Source organism: Scyliorhinus torazame, chromosome 11 (assembly GCF_047496885.1).
Source record: "Scyliorhinus torazame isolate Kashiwa2021f chromosome 11, sScyTor2.1, whole genome shotgun sequence".
Lineage (NCBI taxonomy): Eukaryota > Metazoa > Chordata > Chondrichthyes > Carcharhiniformes > Scyliorhinidae > Scyliorhinus > Scyliorhinus torazame.
Window position 1 is genome coordinate 198,770,520 of NC_092717.1, and position 20,817 is coordinate 198,791,336.

At 48.0% G+C, this 20,817-nt stretch overlaps 1 protein-coding gene across 1 annotated transcript in view; it reads left to right on the forward strand.

Annotated features, from left to right (window-relative positions):
• tg (thyroglobulin) overlaps nucleotides 1-20,817 on the forward strand; it is a 613,433-nt gene that overhangs the window by 124,856 nt on the left and 467,760 nt on the right. Inside the window, exons 21-22 of the mRNA XM_072468601.1 lie at nucleotides 13,294-13,518; nucleotides 19,508-19,657. Of these exons, the coding sequence (XP_072324702.1) occupies nucleotides 13,294-13,518; nucleotides 19,508-19,657 (375 nt within the window). The remainder of the gene's footprint in view (nucleotides 1-13,293; nucleotides 13,519-19,507; nucleotides 19,658-20,817) is intronic.

The window sequence follows — 20,817 nt, forward strand, 5'->3', positions numbered from 1 at the left end:
TCTTCATATCAACTCAGTTGCCTATATTCATGGCCACCACATCAACTTTGCCATCTCATTTGGCCCTTTTCACTCCATAGTCACATTTGCATTCACAAAGTGTTGTTGAAAACTCACCATTATTCTTAGAAGTCCCCCTATACCAAAAAGGGCTGACATTCCAAATGGTGAACAGGGATTCTCACTCCCTGACTCCGATGCAGGTTTCGGTGGGTGCTATTCAGGTCAAACTATATTTTCAAGTTATCCCCCGGTATAACCCATACTGTCACCGAAGATTTCATCTACTTACCACTTAGTAGCATCGATCCTGGGTCCTGCATTGCTAAGTAAGTAAAGTATACTTTGGAATAACCACTATTTCAGGTTAAATTATTATATTTTATTATTATATTTTTTCTTTTAAAAGCTGCAATCACTTTCTTTACAGAAAGGTAAAAAGATCTTGCTTTTGGATCCTTCTGGTTGGTTGAAGGGACCTTCAGGCCCACCTTGACAATCAATCTTCTTTTTAAAATCTGGTCTTCTTTAGATGCATTCGCTAGTGAGCGCGGTTGCTATGTCTTATCTTTCCCATGACCGAGCTGACTCTGCTTGCTTCTCTTGTTCCTTCTCTGCTTCTCTCGCTCTCTCTCTCTCCCTCTGGTTCTGGTAGTTCCTGCTCTGGTCTCTGGGTTTATATTCTCTTTCTAACAGTTATTAAGTTTTTATGACTTTATTGTAAAGTAACTTTTATTTCGCTTGGATTGTAAAAGGTACCATGAATCTAAATTTTTCTAACACGACTAAGTATTCATTTTGACATGACCTACGCCCATAGATCTGATTACATTCTTCCTTTGTGATGTTCAATGTTCCTTTGTGATATTCAAAAATGCTTTGGTTTCAATAGGGGTGTGAATTTTGGTTTGGTTCCTGTCATTTCTATAGTTTTATTTTCCAATTGTGTCCTCAGCTCATAATTTTGACTTTGATTTTAGCTTGAAATTATGTTTCTCGTAGACTGATAGTCTCCAATTTTCTTTAATTTACTTGGTGTTAGCAGAATTTCACACCTAGAACAGTCACCAAATTCAACTGAACCTCATCCTTTCTTTTCCAGCTGCTTACTAAGATAGTTAATTTGAATGAAGGTGTGAAACATTGCTTTTAGCTGTATGCTAAAATCCACTTGGTTTTGACTTGAAAGGTTTACATTTAGCACTTAGCTCAATTGAAACCCTCATCTATGCTTTTCCAGATGCTTACTAAGATGGTTACTTTCAATGAAGGTGTGAACCATTGTTTTTAACTTCATACAAAAATCCTGTTTGCTAAGCCTGTTTGGAAGAAGGAATCTGCATTTTATAATCCTGCTCCTTACAGCTGCTATTAACCCTTTGTGGGATCTTTCCCTGTATTCTCTCATGTTTCTCTCAGACCAGATATTGCCAGACTTCCATGTTTCAAATGACACATCTTTCCATGTTATGTATTACAAAAGTCAGAATTAGGGATGTGCGTTGATGATTGCCCAGTGCTCGATTCCATTCACAATTCCTCAGATAATAACGCAGTGTATGCAGCAAAACCTTGATAATATCCAGGTTTCAGCTCATCAGTGGTAATATTCATGCCAGGCAGTGACAATCTCCAACAACAGCGAGTCCAACCATGACCACCATGACCCCTTGAAATTCAGTGGCATTACCGTCATCACAATTGCACCACAAATACCCTGGGGATCACCATTAACCAGGAGCTTTACCTGGACCAGTTACATAAATTTTATGATTGTAAAAGAAAAGCAGAAGCTGGGTATTCTGCATTGAGTGACTCCACCTGCTGTACCAGAGCAGCGGTGTGGTGCGCACCAGATAGTGTCCGAGGAGCCTCTTCACTAAAGTGCCCAACCGAGATGAGTGTCACTGGGAGGGTGTTGGAGACAGCTGTGACGGGAAATGTGTGTCAACATCGGACTCGAGCCCCGGGGTATCCTGAGTCTCGGGTCAAGGGCTGTTATACGAGCTGCTCCACTCATCACTGCTCGGTTCACGGGGGATGGGCGAGTGCTTCGACTGTGTCACTGGCTGGGGGCGGGACACACCGGATGGACCTGCCCCCATCACCAGCAGGTCCTGCAAGACACAAGACAAGACGCATGATTAGACAACGGGCCGTGGGGTGGTGGGGGCGGTGGGGGTGAGGGTGGTGTGGGGGTGAGGGTGAGGGTGGTGTGGTGTTGGGAGCGAGGGAATGGACACACGTGGCATGGGGAACCGTAACACCGCACGGTCTAACTTTCTTTACCGCGGCTGACCTCCACCCCGGTGGCCTCCCTTTATTCTGGGCCGCCGACAACATCCAGGGCCCTCCTCTGACAGGGTAGGTGCCACACGTCCGGCGGTCCCCCTCCAGTTTTCCTTCGCTCCCAGCGGTTATGAGTGACCTCTCCTGGGGGGTGGGGAACTGATAATAACAGTGTTAGACAGCCCGATGCATGCAGCCCAGGGGATGGGTAGCTGCTGGCTTCAGTGGCTAGGGCACCCGGCCATGGCGGCCGGCATGGGTGCTGGAATGTAGTACAGGGTGGGGGTCCAGCCACCCTCCAGGTGGCAGGGGGTTGGGTTACGGGTGTGTGGGACGGGGCTTGTACCATGGGCTCAGTGTTGCCTACTCACACTGGCTGCCCTGAGGAGGCTGTGTAGTTTTTACGACCCTGCTGGCCGGTCCGGACGATGTTGCTGGTGGTGCTGACCCCCTCTGCCACCTGCAGCCAGGCACGGCAGATCGCAGCGGCTGACGGCCTCCTTCCTGGGCTGGGGTACAGGGTCAACCGCCTCTCCTCCACCACATCCATGAGGGTCTCCAGCTTGGAGTCCGTGAAAATGGGTGCCGCTCTCCTCGCTGCCATACTTTGTGGGAAATGAAGTGTGTATATGCGGCTGCAGCTTGTCAGCCTCCTGAGTGTCAATCTCGGAACTGGCGAATCTAGCACCGTATTCAATGGAATTATTTGTGCTCCACGTGGCGCATGTGCTAGCCCCTCAACAGAAGCTGAATCGGTTCAGGTGCGGCACCAGTTTTGATGTTGTGGAACTCCACGAATCCTGCATCGTGGCAACACTTAGTTTCAGGAACGGAGAATCCTGCTGCATCTATTCTGCACCAGACTTGCAGTTCCTGATAGGGTAGGATAGAAAGAATTTTATTCCTTATTGTATCCATGCTGAGTGTAAATTATGGGAGAATATTTGAGTTTTGTTCTGCACCTTACCCATGCCACACCTATCCTGAAAATACTCTGTATAGAATCTCAAAATGAGAAAAGTGTTTTATTCCTCATTGTCCAGATCTTTCAATGATCAACACAACAAAGAGAAATAAATTCATATACTTGCAAAAGCTCCCAATTGTTTGGGGTCTAATATCTGGAGATGTTGATAGAAAGTGTTTCTGAGGACCTGCAGTATGAAACAACTTTAGGGCCTGGATTTTTAGCCATGGTGAAATAAGGATCGTTAACCACAAAGAAAGCCTTGTTGATAAAGTTAGTGGTCTCTGTGGGGAGAGCTTCACCTCTCTTGTTGCCGTGCAATTAATATAGCATTGTATAATGGGGATTCCCGGTGGGTATGGTAGTGTCATTAAACTGTACAATCAGCCAGTCACATGAAAGAATTGTCACAGACAGGCAATCAGAAAATAAAAAGCACTAAAATAAAAATATTTGATACAATGAAGGTAAAAGCTGAGATATCATGAAAGACCTTTAAAATAAATAATTAAGAAATGATTAAGAAATACAATAAACATTTAACAACACTGATCAAATGAAAACATATTTTTTCTGGTGCAGTTCTGTTCAGCGACACCTATTGGGTTGAGACCATTTTCAAAAACCCATTTACACTTGAATGCCACAGGGAGCATCTTTTGTTTGGAGGTTCCTTCTCTCTGGACCAATGCATTTCAAATTTTACCGAATATAAAATAGAATTAAAATGAAGGTATTTCATTTTAAAACTAGGAATATGGAAAAGAGATTGTGTTTTCGGGATCCTTAAGGGGGAGGGGGAGCAGCCCAAGTCGTGGTCCACATAGGTACCAACGATATAGGTAGGAAAAGGGATAGGGATGTAAGGCAGGAATTCAGGGAGCTAGGGTGGAAACTTAGATCTAGGACAAACAGAGTTATTATCTCTGGGTTGTTACCCGTGCCACGTGCTAGCGAAACGACGAATAGGGAGAGAGAGGAGTTGAACACGTGGCTACAGGGATGGTGCAGGAGAGAGGGTTTCAGATATCTGGATAATTGGGGCTCATTCTGGGATAGGTGGGACCTCTACAACGGGATGGTCTACACCTGGACCAGAGGGGTACCAATATCCTGGGGGGGGAAATTTGCTAATGCTCTTCGGGAGGGTTTAAACTAGTTCAGCAGGGGCTTGGGAATCTGAATTGTAGCTCCAGTATACAGGAAGTTGAGAGTAGTGAGGTCATGAGTAAGGTTTCAATGTTGCAGGAGTGTACCAGCAGGCAGGAAGGTGGTTTAAAGTGTGTCTTCTTCGATGTGAGGAGCATCCGGAATAAGGTGGGTGAACTTGCAGCATGTGTTGGAACATGGGACTTCGATGTTGTGGCCATTTCGGAGACATGGATAGAGCAGGGACAGGAATGGTTGTTGCCGGTGCCGGGGTTTAGATATTTCAGTAAGCTCAGGGAAGGTGGTAAAAGAGGGGGAGGGGTGGCATTGTTAGTCAAGGACAGTATTACGGTGGCAGAAAGGACGTTTGATGAGGACTCGTCTACTGAGGTAGTATGGGCTGAGGTTAGGAACAGGAAAGGAGAGGTCACCCTGTTAGGGGTTTTCCATAGGCCTCCGAAAAGTTCCAGAGATGTAGAGGAAAGGATTGCAAAGATGCTCCTGGATAAGAGCGAAAGCAACAGAGTAGTTGTTATGGGGGACTTTAACTTTCCAAATATTGACTGGAAACGCTATAGTTCGAAGACTTTAGATGGGTCCGTTTTTGACCAATGTGTGCAGGAGGGTTTCCTGACACAGTATGTAGATAGACCACCGAGAGGCGAGGCCATATTGGATTTGGTACTGGGTAATGAACCAGGACAGGTGTTAGATTTGGGGGTAGGTGAGCACTTTGGAACAGTTACTGCGTGTCCTTAATAAGTATGTACCTGTCAGGCAGGGAGGAAGTGGTCGAGCAAGGGAACCGTGGTTTACGAAAGCAGTCGAAACACTTGTGAAGAGGAAGAAGGAGGCTTCACACGATGTGTGGAGGAGCTCAAGAAAGAGGTGCTGGCGCCGATGTTACTGGCAATCGAGGGATTGAAGGAAACACAAAAGGTCCAGGCGATGGAACTCCGTGGAGTGAAGGCAAAGGCAGCCGATTAACTGGGTTGCTGCTGCTGAGGGTAAGGGGGAGCTGATACGAGACGAGGTGGTCGGGACGGGAGGGCGCCGTCTGGGGGACAGACGGGTGCGTGGGACCTGGGTGAGGAGCTGGCTTAAAAAAGGGGATGGCTAGTCGACGAGGGGGGGGGGGGGTAAATGGCCCCCCAACCCGGCTGATTACGTGGAATGTGAGAGGTTTAAATGGGCCGATTAAGAGGGCAAGGGTGTTTGCGCACTTAAAGAGACTGAAGGCGGACGTAGTTATAGAACATAGAACATAGAACATAGAACATACAGTGCAGAAGGCGGCCATTCGACCCATCTAGTCTGCACCGACCCACTTAAGCCCTTACTTCCATCCTATCCCCGTAACCCTTCCTAACCAGGAGACCTGCTCCAGGAGACGCACCTGAAGTTGGCGGATCAGGTTAGACTAAGGAAAGGATGGGTGGGACAGGTATTCCACTCAGGGTTAGACGCGAAAAACAGAGGGGTGACAATACTGGTGGGGAAACGGGTATCGTTCGAGGCTAAGACCATAGTGGTGGATAGTGGGGGCAGGTACGTGATGGTGAGTGGCAGATTGCAAGGTGAGGCGGTGGTGCTGGTGAACGTATATGCCCCGAACTGGGATGACGCGGGATTCATGAAGCGAATGCTGGGACGTATCCCGGACCTTGAGGCGGGAAGCTTGGTAATGGGGGGGGATTTTAACACAGTGCTGGACCCAAGGTTGGACCGGTCCAGATCCAGGACCGGGAGAAGGCCGGCAGCGGCCAAGTTGCTTAAGGGATTTATGGAGCAGATGGGAGGGGTAGATCCGTGGAGATTTGCTAGTCCGATGGGGAAAGAGTTTTCCTTCTTCTCCCACGTCCATAAAGTATACTCCCGGATAGACTTTTTTGTCTTGGGAAGGGCGCTGATCCCGAAAGTGGCAGGAACGGAGTACTCGGCTATAGCCGTTTCAGATCACGCCCCACATTGGGTGGATCTGGGTCTAGGAGAGGAAAAGGAGCAGCGCCCACTTTGGAGATTAGACATGGGACTACTGGCGGACGGTCCAGGTGGGGGTAGTATGGGAAGCGCTGAAGGCGGTGGTTAGAGGAGAGCTGATTTCCATTAGAGCCCACAAGGGGAAACAAGAGGGTAAAGAAAGAGAGAGATTGGTTGGGGAAATTCTGAGGGTGGATAGGCAGTATGTGGAGGCCCCGGATGAAGGGCTATACAGGGAAAGACGAAGACTACTGACGGAGTTTGACCTGCTGACCACGGGAAAGGAGGAGACGCAGTGGAGGAATGCACAGGGAATATAATATGAATAAGGGGAAAAGGCGAGCCGGCTGCTAGCCCAACAACTTCGAAAGAGGGCGGCGGCGAGAGAGATCGGAGGAGTTAGGGACGAAACAGGAAAGATGGAGCAGAGAGCAGGGAAAGTGAACGAGGTGTTCAAGTCATTTTATGAGAGGTTGTATAAGTCCCAAACCCCGGAGGGGAAAGAGGGAATGATACACTTTTTGGACCAGCTGGAGTTCCCGAGGGTGGAGGAGCAGGAGGTGGCAGGTCTTGGGGCACAGATTGAGGTGGAGGAGGTGATCAAAGGAATTGGGAATATGCAAGCAGGGAATGCCCTGGGACCAGATGGGTTCCCGGTGGAATTTTACAGGAACTATATGGACCTGCTGGCCCCACTTCTGGCGAGAACCTTCAATGAGGCTAAGGAAAGGGGGACACTACCCCCGACAATGTCGGAGGCGACGATAGCGTTAATTCTGAAACAAGACAAAGACCCGCTGCAGTGCGGGTCATACAGGCCCATCTCCCTCCTAAACGTAGACGCCAAACTGCTGGCCAAAGTGATGGCGACAAGGATAGAGGAGTGCGTCCCAGGGGTGGTACACGACAACCAGACAGGGTTTGTTAAAGGGAGACAATTGAACGCCAATATACGAAGGTTGCTGGGGGTGATGATGATGCCCCCACCGGAGGGGGAGGCAGAGATAGTGGTGGCGATGGATGCAGAGAAGGCATTTGATAGAGTGGAGTGGGACTATTTGTGGGAGGTGCTGAAGAGATTTGGGTACGGGGAGGGGTTCATTAGATGGGTTAGACTCCTGTACGGGGCCCCGGTGGCAAGCGTTGTTACAAATAGGCAAAGATCGGGGTACTTCCGATTACATAGAGGTACAAGACAGGGGTGCCCCCTGTCCCCGTTACTGTTCGCGTTGGCAATTGAGCCATTGGCCATAGCGCTGAGGGACTCTAAGAAGTGGCGGGGGGTGCTTAGAGGGGGAGAGGAACATCGAGAGTCACTATATGCAGACGATTTACTGCTATATGTGGCGGACCCAGTAGAGGGGATGCCAGAGGTAATGCAGATACTTAGGGAGTTTGGAGAGTTCTCGGGATATAAATTAAATATGGGAAAGAGCAAACATTTTGTGATGCACCCCGGGGAACAGGGCAGGGGGATAGATGCTTTGCCGCTGAGGAGAGTGACAGGGAATTTTCGATACCTGGGGATTCAGGTGGCCAGGAACTGGGGAACCCTACACAAACTTATCCTGACGCGACTGGTAGAGCAGATGGAGGAGGACTTTAAGAGGTGGGATATGGTGCCCCTGTCATTGGCGTGCAGAGTACAGGCGGTCAAGATGGTGGTCCTCCCGAGGTTTCTTTTCGTGTTTCAGTGCCTCCCCATCCTGATTACTAAGGCCTTTAAAAAAAAAATAGATAGGAGCATTACGTGTTTTGTATGGGCGGGAAAGACCCCGAGGGTAAAGAGGGGGTTCCTGCAGCGCAGTAGGGACAGAGGGGGATTGGCACTGCCGAGTCTGAGTGACTACTATTGGGCCGCCAATGTGTCGATGGTCCGTAAGTGGATGAGGGAAGAGGAAGGTGCGGCGTGGAAAAGGCTGGAGATGGCGTCCTGTAAGGGAACAAGGCTGAAAGCGCTGGCGACGGCGCCGCTACCGTTCTCCCCGAAAAGGTACACCACAAACCCAGTGGTGGTGGCGACCTTGAAGATCTGGGGGCAGTGGAGACGACACAGGGGAGTGACGTGTGCCTCGGTGTGGTCCCCGATAAGGAATAACCACAGGTTCGTCCCGGGGAGGATAGATGGGGGATTTCAATGTTGGCAGCGAGCAGGAATTAGGAAGCTGAAGGACCTGTTTGTGGACGGGACGTTTGCGAGTTTGGGAGCATTGGAAGAAAAATATAAGTTGCCACCAGGGAATGCTTTCCGATACATGCAAGTGAGGGCATTTACGAGGCAACAGGTGAGGGAATTTCCGCAACTCCCGACGCAAGGGATCCAGGATAGAGTGATTTCGGGGGCATGGGTTGGAGAAGGTAAAGTGTCGGAAATATACAGGGAGATGAGAGACGAGGGGGAGACGATGGTAGAGGAGCTGAAGGGAAAATGGGAAGAGGAGCTGGGGGAAGAGATTGAGGAGGGGCTGTGGGCAGATGCCCTAAGCAGGGTAAATTCCTTGTCCTCATGTGCCAGGCTTAGCCTGATTCAATTTAAGGTTCTACACAGGGCGCATATGACGGGAGCAAGACTGAGCAGGTTTTTTGGGGTGGAGGATAGGTGTGGGAGGTGCTCGGGAAGCTCAGCGAACCACACCCACATGTTCTGGTCGTGTCCGGCACTGCATGAGTTCTGGGAGGGTGTGGCAAGAGTGGTCTCAAAGGTGGTGGGGGTCCGGGTCAAACCAAGCTGGGGGTTAGCTATATTTAGGGTTGCAGAAGAGCCGGGAGTGCAGGAGGCGAAAGAGGCCGACGTTCTGGCCTTTGCGTCCCTAGTAGCCCGGCGTAGGATTCTACTTATGTGGAAAGAAGCGAAGCCCCCGGGCTTGGAGGCCTGGATAAACGACATGGCAGGGTTCATAAGACTGGAGCGAATAAAATATGCGTTAAGAGAATCGGCTCAGGGGTTCACCAGGCGGTGGCAACCGTTCCTTGACTATCTCACGGAACGATAATGGAAAAACAGAAAGGACAGCAGCAGCAACCCGGGGGGGGGGGGGGGGGGGGGAGAGGTATTATCCTGTGTTTTTGTTTTTTGCCAGTTGTTGATATTTGATATTTGCTTTTTGTTTATCTCCTTTATTTCATTTGTTGGTAGTTTAATATATTATTTAAATAACGTTTAATGCATATTCCTTTATTATGTTGTAAAAGCGGAAAATCTCTGTTTGAAAAATGTCAATAAAATATATTTTAAAAAAAAGATAAGGGGCGTCATTCTCCGACCCCCCGCTGGGTCGGAGAATGGCCGTTGGCCGCCGTGAATCCCGCCCCCGCTCCCGCCGAAGTCTCCGGTACCGGAGATTGGGCGGGGGCGGGAATCGGGCCGCACCGGTTGGCGGGACCCCCCGCTCAATTCTCCGGCCCGGATGGGCCAAAGTCCCGCCCAGAAATTGCCTGTCCCGCCGGCGTAAATCAAAGCTGGTATTTACCGGCGGGACCAGGCGGCGTGGGCGGGCTCCGGGGTTCTGGGGGGGGGCGCGGGGCGATCTGACCCCGGGGGGTGACCCCACGGTGGCCTGGCCCGCGATCGGGGCCCACCGATCCGCGGGCGGGCCTGTGCCGTGGGGGCACTCTTTCCCTTCCGCCTCCGCCACGGCCTCCACCGTGGCGGAGGCGGAAGAGACTCTCCCCACTGCGCATGCGCGGGAAACTGTCAGCGGCCGCTGACGCTCCCGCGCATGCGCCGCATTTCCGCGCCAGCTGACGGGGCAACAAACGCCATTTCCGCCAGCTGGCGTGGCAACAAACGCCATTTCCGCCAGCCGGCGGGGCAGAAATCCCTCCTGCGCCGCCTAGCCCCTCAATGTTGGGGCTCGGCCCCCAAAGATGCGGAGCATTCGCACCTTTGGGCCGGCGCGATGCCCGTCTGATTGGCGCCGTTTTTGGCGCCAGTCGGCGGACATCGCGCCGTTGGGGTAGAATTTCGCCCACGGTTCCCCATGGTAGGCTACTGCAGAAAATACGGAGGCATGGGATTCAGGGTGATTTAGCAGTTTGGATCTGACATTGGCTAGCTGGAAGAAGACTAAGGGTGGTGGTTGATGGGAAATGTTCAGGCTGGAGTCCAGTTACTAGTGGTGTACCACAAGGATCTGTTTTGGGTCCACTGCTGTTTGTAATTTTTATAAATGACCTGGAGGAGGGCGGAGAAGGATGGGTGAGTAAATTTGCAGATGACACTAAAGTCGGTGGCGTTGTGGACAGTGCGGAAGGATGTTACAAGTTACAGAAGGACATAGATAAGCTGCAGCGCTGGGCTGAGAGGTGGCAAATGGAGTTTAATGCAGAAAAGTGTGAGGTGATTCATTTTGGAAGGACTAAGAGGAAGACAGAGTACTGGACTAATGGTAAGATTCTTGGCAGTGTGGATGAGCAGAGAGATCTCGGTGTCCATGTACATAGATCCCTGAAAGCTGCCACCCTGGTTGAGAGGTTTGTTAAGAAGGCGTACGGTGTGTTAGCTTTTATTGGCAGAGGGATTGAGTTTCGGAGCCATGAGGTCATGTTGCAGCTGTACAAAACTCTGGTGTGGCCGCATTTGGAGTATTGCGTGCAATTCTGGTCGCCGCATTATAGGAAGGATGTGGAAGCATTGGAAAGGGTGCAGAGGAGATTTACCAGAATATTGTCTGGTATGGAGGGAAGATCTTATGAGGAAAGGCTGAGGGACTTGAGGCTGTTTTCATTAGAGAGAAGAAGGTTAAGAGGTGACTGAATTGAGGCATACAAGATGATCAGAGGATTGGATAGGGTGGACAGTGAGAGCCTTTTTCCTCGTATGGTGATGTCTAGCACGAGGGGACATAGCTTTAAATTGAGGGGAGATAGATATAGGACATATGTCAGAGGTAGGTTCTTTACTCAGAGAGTTGTAAGGGCGTGGAATGCCCTGCCTGCAACAGTAGTGGACTCGCCAACACTAAGGACATTCAAATGGTCATTGGATAGACATATGGATGATAAGGGAATAGTGTAGATGGGCTTTAGAGTGGTTTCACAGGTCGGCGCAACATCGAGGGCCGAAGGGCCTGTACTGCGCTGTAATGTTCTATGTTCTAAATGAAATGGGATGCCTTCCGAAGCCACCAGACAATTTCTGTCAGCCTTCTGGGAGGCGCCTCTTTTTCAAAGCGTGAAGCCCTGGGAAGGAGGATGGCTACTCAAAGCCATCCCCTTACATTCCCCCTCCCACAACTGCACCCCCGTCCCCCACTTCTCCTTGGCCTTCATCCCTGTCCTCGCTCACCACAGTCCAAGGATCTGTCCAAGGGCAGCACGGTAGCACAGTGGGTAGCACTGTTGCTTCACAGCTCCATGGTCCCAGGTTCGATTCTCGGCTTGGGTTACAGTCTGTGTGGAGTCTGCATGTTCTCCCCGTGTCTGTGTGGGTTTCCTCCATGTGCTCTGGTTTCCTCCCACAGTCCCGAAAGATATGCTGTTAGGTGAATTGGACGTTCTGAATTCTCCCTCTGTTTACCCGAACAGGCACTGGAATGTGGCGACTAGGGGCTTTTCACAGTAACTTCATTGCAGTGTTAATGTAAGCCTACTTGTGACAATAGAGATTATTATTATTATGATCTCTGATCTCTGGTGAAGACACTGGAGAACTACCGACAGCAGCCATCGTTCCATCTGATTTCCTGGCAGCTCTTGGTGGGCTAGATTTCCACCCCCAGGATCCCTGAATCACAGGAAATGTCCGATGCTGGTCAGTTAAGTGCCTGACTGACGCGACACGGGTTTTCCACCAGTTCTGCAATCGGTGGGCTAGTCCCCCCCCCCCCCCTGTCAGTTACATTAAATTCTGACCCTCCTGTTCTGGAAGTGCTCAACTGTGCTGTTGTATTGTGTCAGCTAATTTTCTTCATGTGTTACCCAAGACATGTATTGCCCCAGACTTTTCTGTCTGACTCTGTTCCTGATCTCATTGAACATCAACACATGCGTACTCACTAACAGGAACAAATAGAAAGCCATCTGTAATAGATAACATTTCCCCAGTTCTATCCTGAGCAACACTACTGCTGTCACCTTAACTCAACACAGATGGGGAATTGATCCCGATGCTTCCCTAGTCAGTATAACTCGGTCCACATCATTAAATTTTACAACACGGGAAGAACATCATGAGTGTGCTCACCCTTTGGAAGAGTTAACTCTTTTTCCCACTCTCGTGCTCTTTCCCAATAACCTGGCAAATTTTCTATCTCAGGTGCATTTCCTATTCCTTTTCAAGTTACTTTTAAATCTGTTTCTACCATCAGTGTATTCAAGATAACAACTTGCTACATATACAAGAAAAAAATCTTTCCATCTCCATTGTGTCCCCTCTGGTTCTTTTGCCAATTTCCTTCAATCTCTGTCCTCCGCACTTAGTGACCAACCTGTCAGTTGGTCCCTTCACTTTAAGAGGCCACACTACATTAGCTTTTTATTTTGATCACATTTTGCAGCAAAGCAACATCATTCTAAAGTAAATCAGCAAAGCAGGCATGAAAAGCAATCAAAGATTTCAATCTCCTCAATTAGATGTATCGTTTGTTGTTTCTGATGGTAATCAGTGAATCTAAATATTTGCCTTGCTCGAAGTGGTAAACACACTACTGCGGTCCCAGATCGTGAGTTGTTGCAATCTGGAATGGATGGGAACTGGTTCAAGTTTTAACTTCTAACAGGAAATTGGATATGTAGTGGGGAAGGAAAAATGTGCAGGGTCATGGGGAAAGAACAGGGGATTAATTGTATTTGGCCTTTCAAAGGCACAGGCACAATGTATAAAGATTCTCCTTCTGTACTGTATGACAATTATGATTATAGCAAAGACTTTTGTAAATATTGACAATACCATTTTTATTAATATACAGAAAATGCTCTGTTGGGGGAGGGGCTGTTCCAACGTTTCAGTGAACTGATGAACAGTGGAAACTACCACCTCACCCTGGATTCCAAGCAGTTTCCAGCCGACGTCTTCACCGATTTTCCCACAGACGAAAGCCATGACTTCTCACCCTCTGTTCACCTTGGATGCAGTGATGGCTACACAAGGATTTCGGACAGTCAGAAAGGTGGCCGCGATGCTGGTGGGTGCGGTAAGTAAGCCCTTTAAGTAATCCAATGCAGCAACTGAAATGAAACGAAGGTTGCCATAGTCCTCGAGGACCATAGGCTGCTTCTCCCCTTTTGAGAGAGGACTGACTGGTGGTGATTATACTGGAGGGTCACCAGACCTTAGACGAGGGGCAAGGTTGAGATGGCGGGGCATTCATGAATAACCTCAGCCAGTACAAGAATTGAAACCACACTGTTGGCGTCGTTCTGCATCACGAAGCAGCTGTCCAACCATCTGAGGCAGGAAGGTTTTGCATGTAACCCTGAAAATCCATAAATGGTGAGCTGACTTTCCATAAGGTAACATAAGCTATTTGTGCCCCATGCCTCTTTCAACTTTCAACCTTTATCTCCTAGTTCTATAATTAGGGCATTGTTAAACACATTGAGCCTTAACTCAGTGGTAGCATTCTTGGTCTCTGAGTTAGGAGTTGCCTGTTGAAGCCCCAATCCTGAGACCTGAACACATAATTAAGGCTGGCAGTGCAGCCTCATACTATGGGAGTGCTATACTGTTGGAGCTGTTTATAAGACCAACATTTTTCCTTTCATGTTGATGTAACAGATCCCATTGCCTCATTCCAAGAGCAATCACTTCTGGTATTCTAGCCAACATTTAACCTTTAATCAGCACTTAAAACAGATTGGTAATTGTTTTGTTGTTGTTTGTCGTACTTTGCTATACATATATTGGCTGCCATAGGTTCCCTACATTGCAACACTCTCTGTACTTCATAGAGTACTTCATTGTCCATGAAAACTGCTCTATAAATAAACATTTTCTTTCTTATCAAGATTCAGTTTGTCTATTTCCTTCCGAACCTTAAAGACGTGAATATTATCTCCTCTTCCCTGACATCTCCGCTCCAGCGTAAACAGTCCCAGGCTCTTCAGCGTCATATTTTGGCTCAAGGTAGAATTATAGGAGTCTGGAGAGACTCAATCAGTTCTAAGAAACAAAACTACCCCTGTATCAGAGCTAAGTTTCAGGATGTTGGCTGAAGGATAGTTGGTGTGAGAGAATTGTTACACTGATTCAGTATATGGGATGTTCTTCCCAAATTGGAACTTTCATTAACTTTTCTTATAATTGATTTTGCTGCTGATGCTGAGTTTTTTTTTCTTTATTCTTTCATGGGATGTGGGTGTGGGGGGCAAGGCAAGTATGTGTTGCCCATCCCTAATTGCCCTCGAACTGCAAGGCATTTTAAGAGTCAACCACTTTGCTGGATCTAGAGCCACATGTAGGCCAGACCAGGCAAGGACGGCAGATTTCCGCCCCTAAAGGACATTAGTGAACCAGATGGGTATTTACAACAATGGGTTCATGGTTATTTTCGACTTTTAATTCCAGATTTCTTCATTGAATTCAAATTTCACCAACTGCCATGTCGGGATTCCAACCTGGATCCCCAGAGCATTACTCTGGGTCTCTGGATTATCAGTCCAGTGACAATACACTACGCCACCACCTCCCCTAAGTGTCTAGATCGGGAAAATATTCCCTGACCGGGTTCAACATTAGCAGAAATAAATTAACACGAAAATATCTTTTGTTGACAGGCTTCAATGTTATAATATTATTGCAGGCAGTTGTAAAGGGACTGGAGGGAAAATTAAATTATTGTTTTTCCTTCACACATTCTGTTCTAATCTTCCAGTGTCAAGTACTCCCTGCTCAGGTACAAACAGATTTGGATTGAAACAATGAACTTCAGTCAAACCTCAGCACAGCACTTCCTACTGCATCAGGGCGAGATGATGGAGCTGTGGCAATGTCACGGGATTGTAATCCAGGTGTCTAGGCTAATCTTCTGAGGGAAATAGATTTGAATACCAGCATGCCAGCTGTTAGTATTTAAATTCTGTTAAAACATCTGGAATTGAAAGCTACCCTCAGTAATGGTGACCACGACAACCATCGTCAATTGTTGTAAATTTGTTCAAGGAAAGGAAATCTGCCATCCTTACCCAGTCTGGCCGACATGATTATAGCAAAGACTTTTGTAAATATTGACATAGACTCCAAACCTTCAGCAATGTCGTTAACTCTTAACTGTCCTCTGAAATGGCAGAGCACGCCACTCAGTACAGGGGAAATTAAGGGTAGGCCTTGCCAGTGATGCTCACGCGCCATGAAAGAACAAAGAAAAAATATCAATTAAGTGCTGTTTCAGTTCTTGTGGCCTTTTTAGTAGCCACGTACAGCCACTTTTCTGATGTAGGATTATTGCTCCAATTGAGACTGCCCCAGACTTATTCTCAATGGCACCCTTACAGCCAGAAAAAAAATTCATTCCACCAGGTGTCATCTGTAGCTCACTCAAGCCTCAATTACAAAGTTGTGGGTTCAATCTATACCCTGGACACTAAGTGGTGTAGTGGTATTGTCGCTGGACTAGTAATTCAGAGACCCAGGGTAATGCTATGTGGGGCCCAGGTTCGAATCCCACCATGGCAGATGGGGAAATTTGAATTCAATAAAAGGTCTGGGGCGGGATTCTCCGACCCGCCCGCCGGGTCCCCACGGCAATTTTCCGGGCCCCGATGGGCCGAGCGGCCGTCAGTTCCTGGCCAGTCCCTCCGGCGTGAAATGGGCATGGTCCCACATGGCGGGACGTGGCTGGGAGGCCGTCTAGTGGAGTCCTCAGGGGGGCGCGGGAGGATCCGGCTCCAGGGGGGCTCCAAATCCAGGGGGCTCCACGGTGGCCTGGCCCGCGATTGGGGCCCACCGATCTGCGGGCGGGCTGTGGAATGAGTAAACAGGTGGAAGATGAAGTTCATTGCAGAGAAATGTGAAGTGATCCATTGTGGTAGCAAGAACATAGAGACAATATAAAATAAATGGTACAATTCAAAATGGGGTGCCAGCCTGTGCTGTGGGGGCACTCCTTCCTTCCGCGCCGGCCTCTGTAAGGCTCCGCCATGGCCGGTGCAGAGAAGAAACTCCCTGCGCATGCGGCAGAACACGCCGGCGGTTCTACACATGCGCGGGACCACGGCAGCCCTTCGCCGGCGGTTGGCGCGGTGCCAACCCCTCCGGCGTCAGCCTAGCCCCGGAAGTCCGGAGGGTCTCGCAACTTCCAGGTGGCCCGACGCCGGAGTGGTTCGCGCCGTTCTTGGCGCTGGCGTCAGGCCATCCCGCCTATTGCGGGAGAATCCCGCCCCTGGAATCAAAAGTCTAATGATGACCTTGAAACCATTGTCAATTGTTGTAAAAACCCATCTGGTTCACTAATGTCCTTTAGGGATAGAAAATCTGTTGTCCTTCCCTGGTCCGGCCTACATATCATTCCTGACCCACAGCAATGTGGTTAACTCTTAAATGCCCTCGGGGATGAGCAATAAATGCTGCCCAGCCAGCGATGCCCACATCCTATGAACGAATTAAAAAAAAAATGTTAGTGCAACACTGCGGTAGAACAGTAGCCTGTCAGATGAAACATCAAACCATTCCCCTCAAGTGGAAACCTTCCTGACTTGGAACTATATTGCTGGGTGAAAATCCTGAACTTCCCTCCCTAACGGCACTATGCGTGAACCCGCACCACATGGACTTCAAAGGTTTAAGAAGGTGGCTCATCGCCACATTCTTGAGGGCAATTAGGAATGAGGGGTACATTGCATGGCCAGCGATACCCACATCTCATGAATAAACAATAAAAATGTTAAAGATCCCACAGAATCACAGAATTGCAGAAAGTGGCTATTTGGCCTCTTGTGTCTGCACCGACTCTCTGAAAGAGCAATTCCCATTCTCCTGCCTTCTCTCCATAACTCTACACATCCTTTATTTTCAGCTAACAGTTTAATTCCCTTTGGAATGTTTCAATTGAACCTGTCACCACCACACTTTCAGTCAGTGCATCCTGACCTTAACAACTTGCTGCATGAAAAAGATGTTTCTGTTGTTTCTTTTGCCAATTATTTTAAATTGTGCCCTCTCATTGTCGATCCTTTCACAAGTGGGGACTGTTTCTCCCGATCTATTCCCTTCAGACTCCCCATGAATTTGAGTATCTCCATCAAACCTCCTCTCAGCCTTCTTTTTCTCAAGGAAAACGGGCCTAATTTTTCCAATCTATCTTCACAATTAAAGATCTTTAAACCTGGAACCATTCTTGTGAATCTTTTCTGCACTCTCTCCAATACCTTCAAATGCTTCCTAAAGTCAGGCACCCAGAACTGGATGCAATACTCCAGCTGAGGCCGAACTAGTGTCTAATACAAGTTCAACATAACCTCTTTGCTCTACTGCTCTATGAACCTATTAATAAAGCCTAGGATACTTTATGCTTTACTAACTCTCTCAAGCTGTTCCGCCACCTTTAATGACATGCTCCTGCACCCCATTTTGAATCATTTATTTTATATTGTCTCTATGTTCTTGCTACCATAATGGATCACTTCACATTTCTCTGCAATGAACTTCATCTTCCACCTCTTTACTCATTCCACCAACTTTTCTATGTCCTTTTGAAGTTGGGCACTATCCTTCTCACAGTTTGCAATATTCCAAGTTTTGCATCATCCACAAATTTTGAAGTTGGTCCCGATACACCAAGGTCGAGGTCATTAATATACATCAGGAACAGCAGAGGTCTGACAGCATGTGTGGTGAGAGAAGGGAGCTAACGTTTTGAGTCTGGATGATTCTTTGTCATCCGGACTCAAAACGTTAGCTGCCTTCTCTCTCCAAGGGTGGATTGTCCGATATTTCCCGGTTTTGTGTCAGATTCCAGCGTCCACAGTAATTTGCTTTTATCCCTGCAGGAGTTCCCCTTGGTAGTGGCCTGAACCCAATCATCTTCAGCTCATTCATTAATGAATTTCCCTCCATCACATGGTAAGAACGGGGAGTTTCGCTGATCATTTCATAATGCCCAGTACCATTTGCAAATCCTCAGCTACTGAAGCCACATGCAACAGAATTGAACAATATTCAGGTCTGGGCTGCTCAGTGGCAAATAACATTAAGGCTACGTAAGTGTCAGGCAATGACTGTCTTAAACAAGAGAGAGTCGACTTTTCCTCTTGACATTCAATTATCATAGCTGGATCCCCTACTATCTACATCCTGCATGCTTCATTGGACCAGAAACTGAAGTGGACTAACCATATAAGCATTGTGGCTACAAGAGCAAGTCAGAGGCTGGGAATTCTTAGGCGAGTAACTCACCTCTCAACTCCCCAAAGTCTGTCCACCATTTACAAGCTGGAAGTCAGGGGTGCGAAGGACCGCTCTCCACATGCCTGGATGAGCCCAGCTCCAACAACACTCAAAAAGTTCGATACCATCCAGGATAAAGCAGCCTGCTTGATCAGCACTCTACTCACCACCTTCCACATTCAATCCCCGACCACCAGTGCACATTAGCAGCAGTCTACAAGATGCAAATTGTCAATTTGACAGTGCCTTCAAAACTGTGACCTTTGCCACCTAGAAAGATAAGGGCACTCTGAGCATGGGAACACCACCACCTACAATTCCTCCTCCAAGTCATACAGCACCCTGACTTGGAATTATATCACCATTCCGTCACTGTTGCTGGGTCAAAATCCTGGAACTCCCCTTGTCACAGCACAATGGGTGTTCCTACATCAGCTAGACACCAGTGGTTAACGAAAACAACTCACAATAAATGCTGACTTTGACCACATCTCAAGAATAGATTTTAAGAAGTATATAATTAGCATTATCCCCCATCTATATGCTCAGTGAGATAATGTAGAGCGAGGTTTATTCTATCTGTGATCGATAATCGTACCTGACCTGTCAGTGCTCAGTGAGGTAGTGCAGCGGGTGTACATGACCCTTCAGCAAAATACGTGAAAAATGACATTCCTGACCTGGTTAAACAAAAAAATAACCTCCAGCAATTAATTGAACATTACATTTCCGTTGTGTGAGGTTGCTTTTCTTTTTCATTCTGAAATCAGATGAATAATTGTTGTCCTTTCCTTTCATAGTTTTGTGCCCAGCTGGCAGCTTTTCTCAGGGTGGCAGCTGTATTCTGTGCCCACATGGATTTTATCAGGAAGTCACAGGAAGCTTCAAGTGTAGCAAATGCCCAACAGGAAAAAAGACGCTGTCTCCCGGAGCTTTTTCAGCCCACCTGTGTAAGTATTTTATTTCAATACATTTTGAGTATATTTTTAAAAATAAATGTAGAGTACTCAATTCATTTTTTCAAATTAAGGGGCAATTTACCGTGGCCAATCCACCTACCCTGAACATCTTTGGGCTGTGGGGGTGAAACCCACGCAGACATGGGGAGAATGTGCAAACTCCACACAGACAGTGACCCAGGGCCGGGTTTCGAACCCGGGTCCTCAGCGCCGCAGTCCCAGTGTTATCCACTGCGTCACATATCGCCCTTAAACCCCAGGCAAATACGGGGAGAATGTGCAACCTCCACATGGCAGTGACCCAGAGCTGTGATCGAACTTGGGACCTCGGTGCCGTGAAGCAGCTGTGCTAACCACTGCACCACCGTGCTGCCCCACATTTTGAGTATATTTTCGCCTTTGTAGTTCCCTGCCTTAGCATCTCCAAGTTCCCTCTGATCTCTCTCCTGCTCCATCACCTGATCTTTCCACCCTACACTTTCCATTTTGCCACCACCCCACCTTTGCCGCTAGCCTCTGATCTCTCTCCCCATCAGTCTCTGATCTTTGTCCTAGCCACTCTTACTTCAAACCACATCCTTCCACCCAGCCTTCAACCTCGCTCTCCCCCACCCTCAAACCACATCTAATCTTTTCCCCTTCACCCTATTTAACCTTATTTCAATCTCTCTCCCTGGCCTGGCCTTTGATATCGCTACACCTCAACCACAGCCCTGGACTCCTAGAGTACGTTTATGATAGTCAAAATATTTCACTGAAAATATCTGACAAAGAAGGAAAATAATTTTTAAAAACTGGCTTTCATATAGCATCTTCTATAATGCCCCTTAGTTCTTCACATCCATTTATATACCTGTGCCGTGTAGTCACTGCTGTAATGTCAGCAAACGCAGTATTGTACCCAATTTATCCATATCAAAGAGCAATTAGATCAATAACCAGACAAGACAATCTGTGTTGGTGATATTGGTTGAGGGATAAATGTTGGGAGTCATATATACTGAATAATGTAAGTGTCTGTTGAGCTGTTTGATCGACATTTCTCAAGTTCCATTGTTGACAAACCAGGGACCACAAGGTCTGCAGGAATTATCTGTAAGTTGCGAATGGTTTAAAAATTGGAAGCAGGATCCAGTCATCTGGTGTTCTGG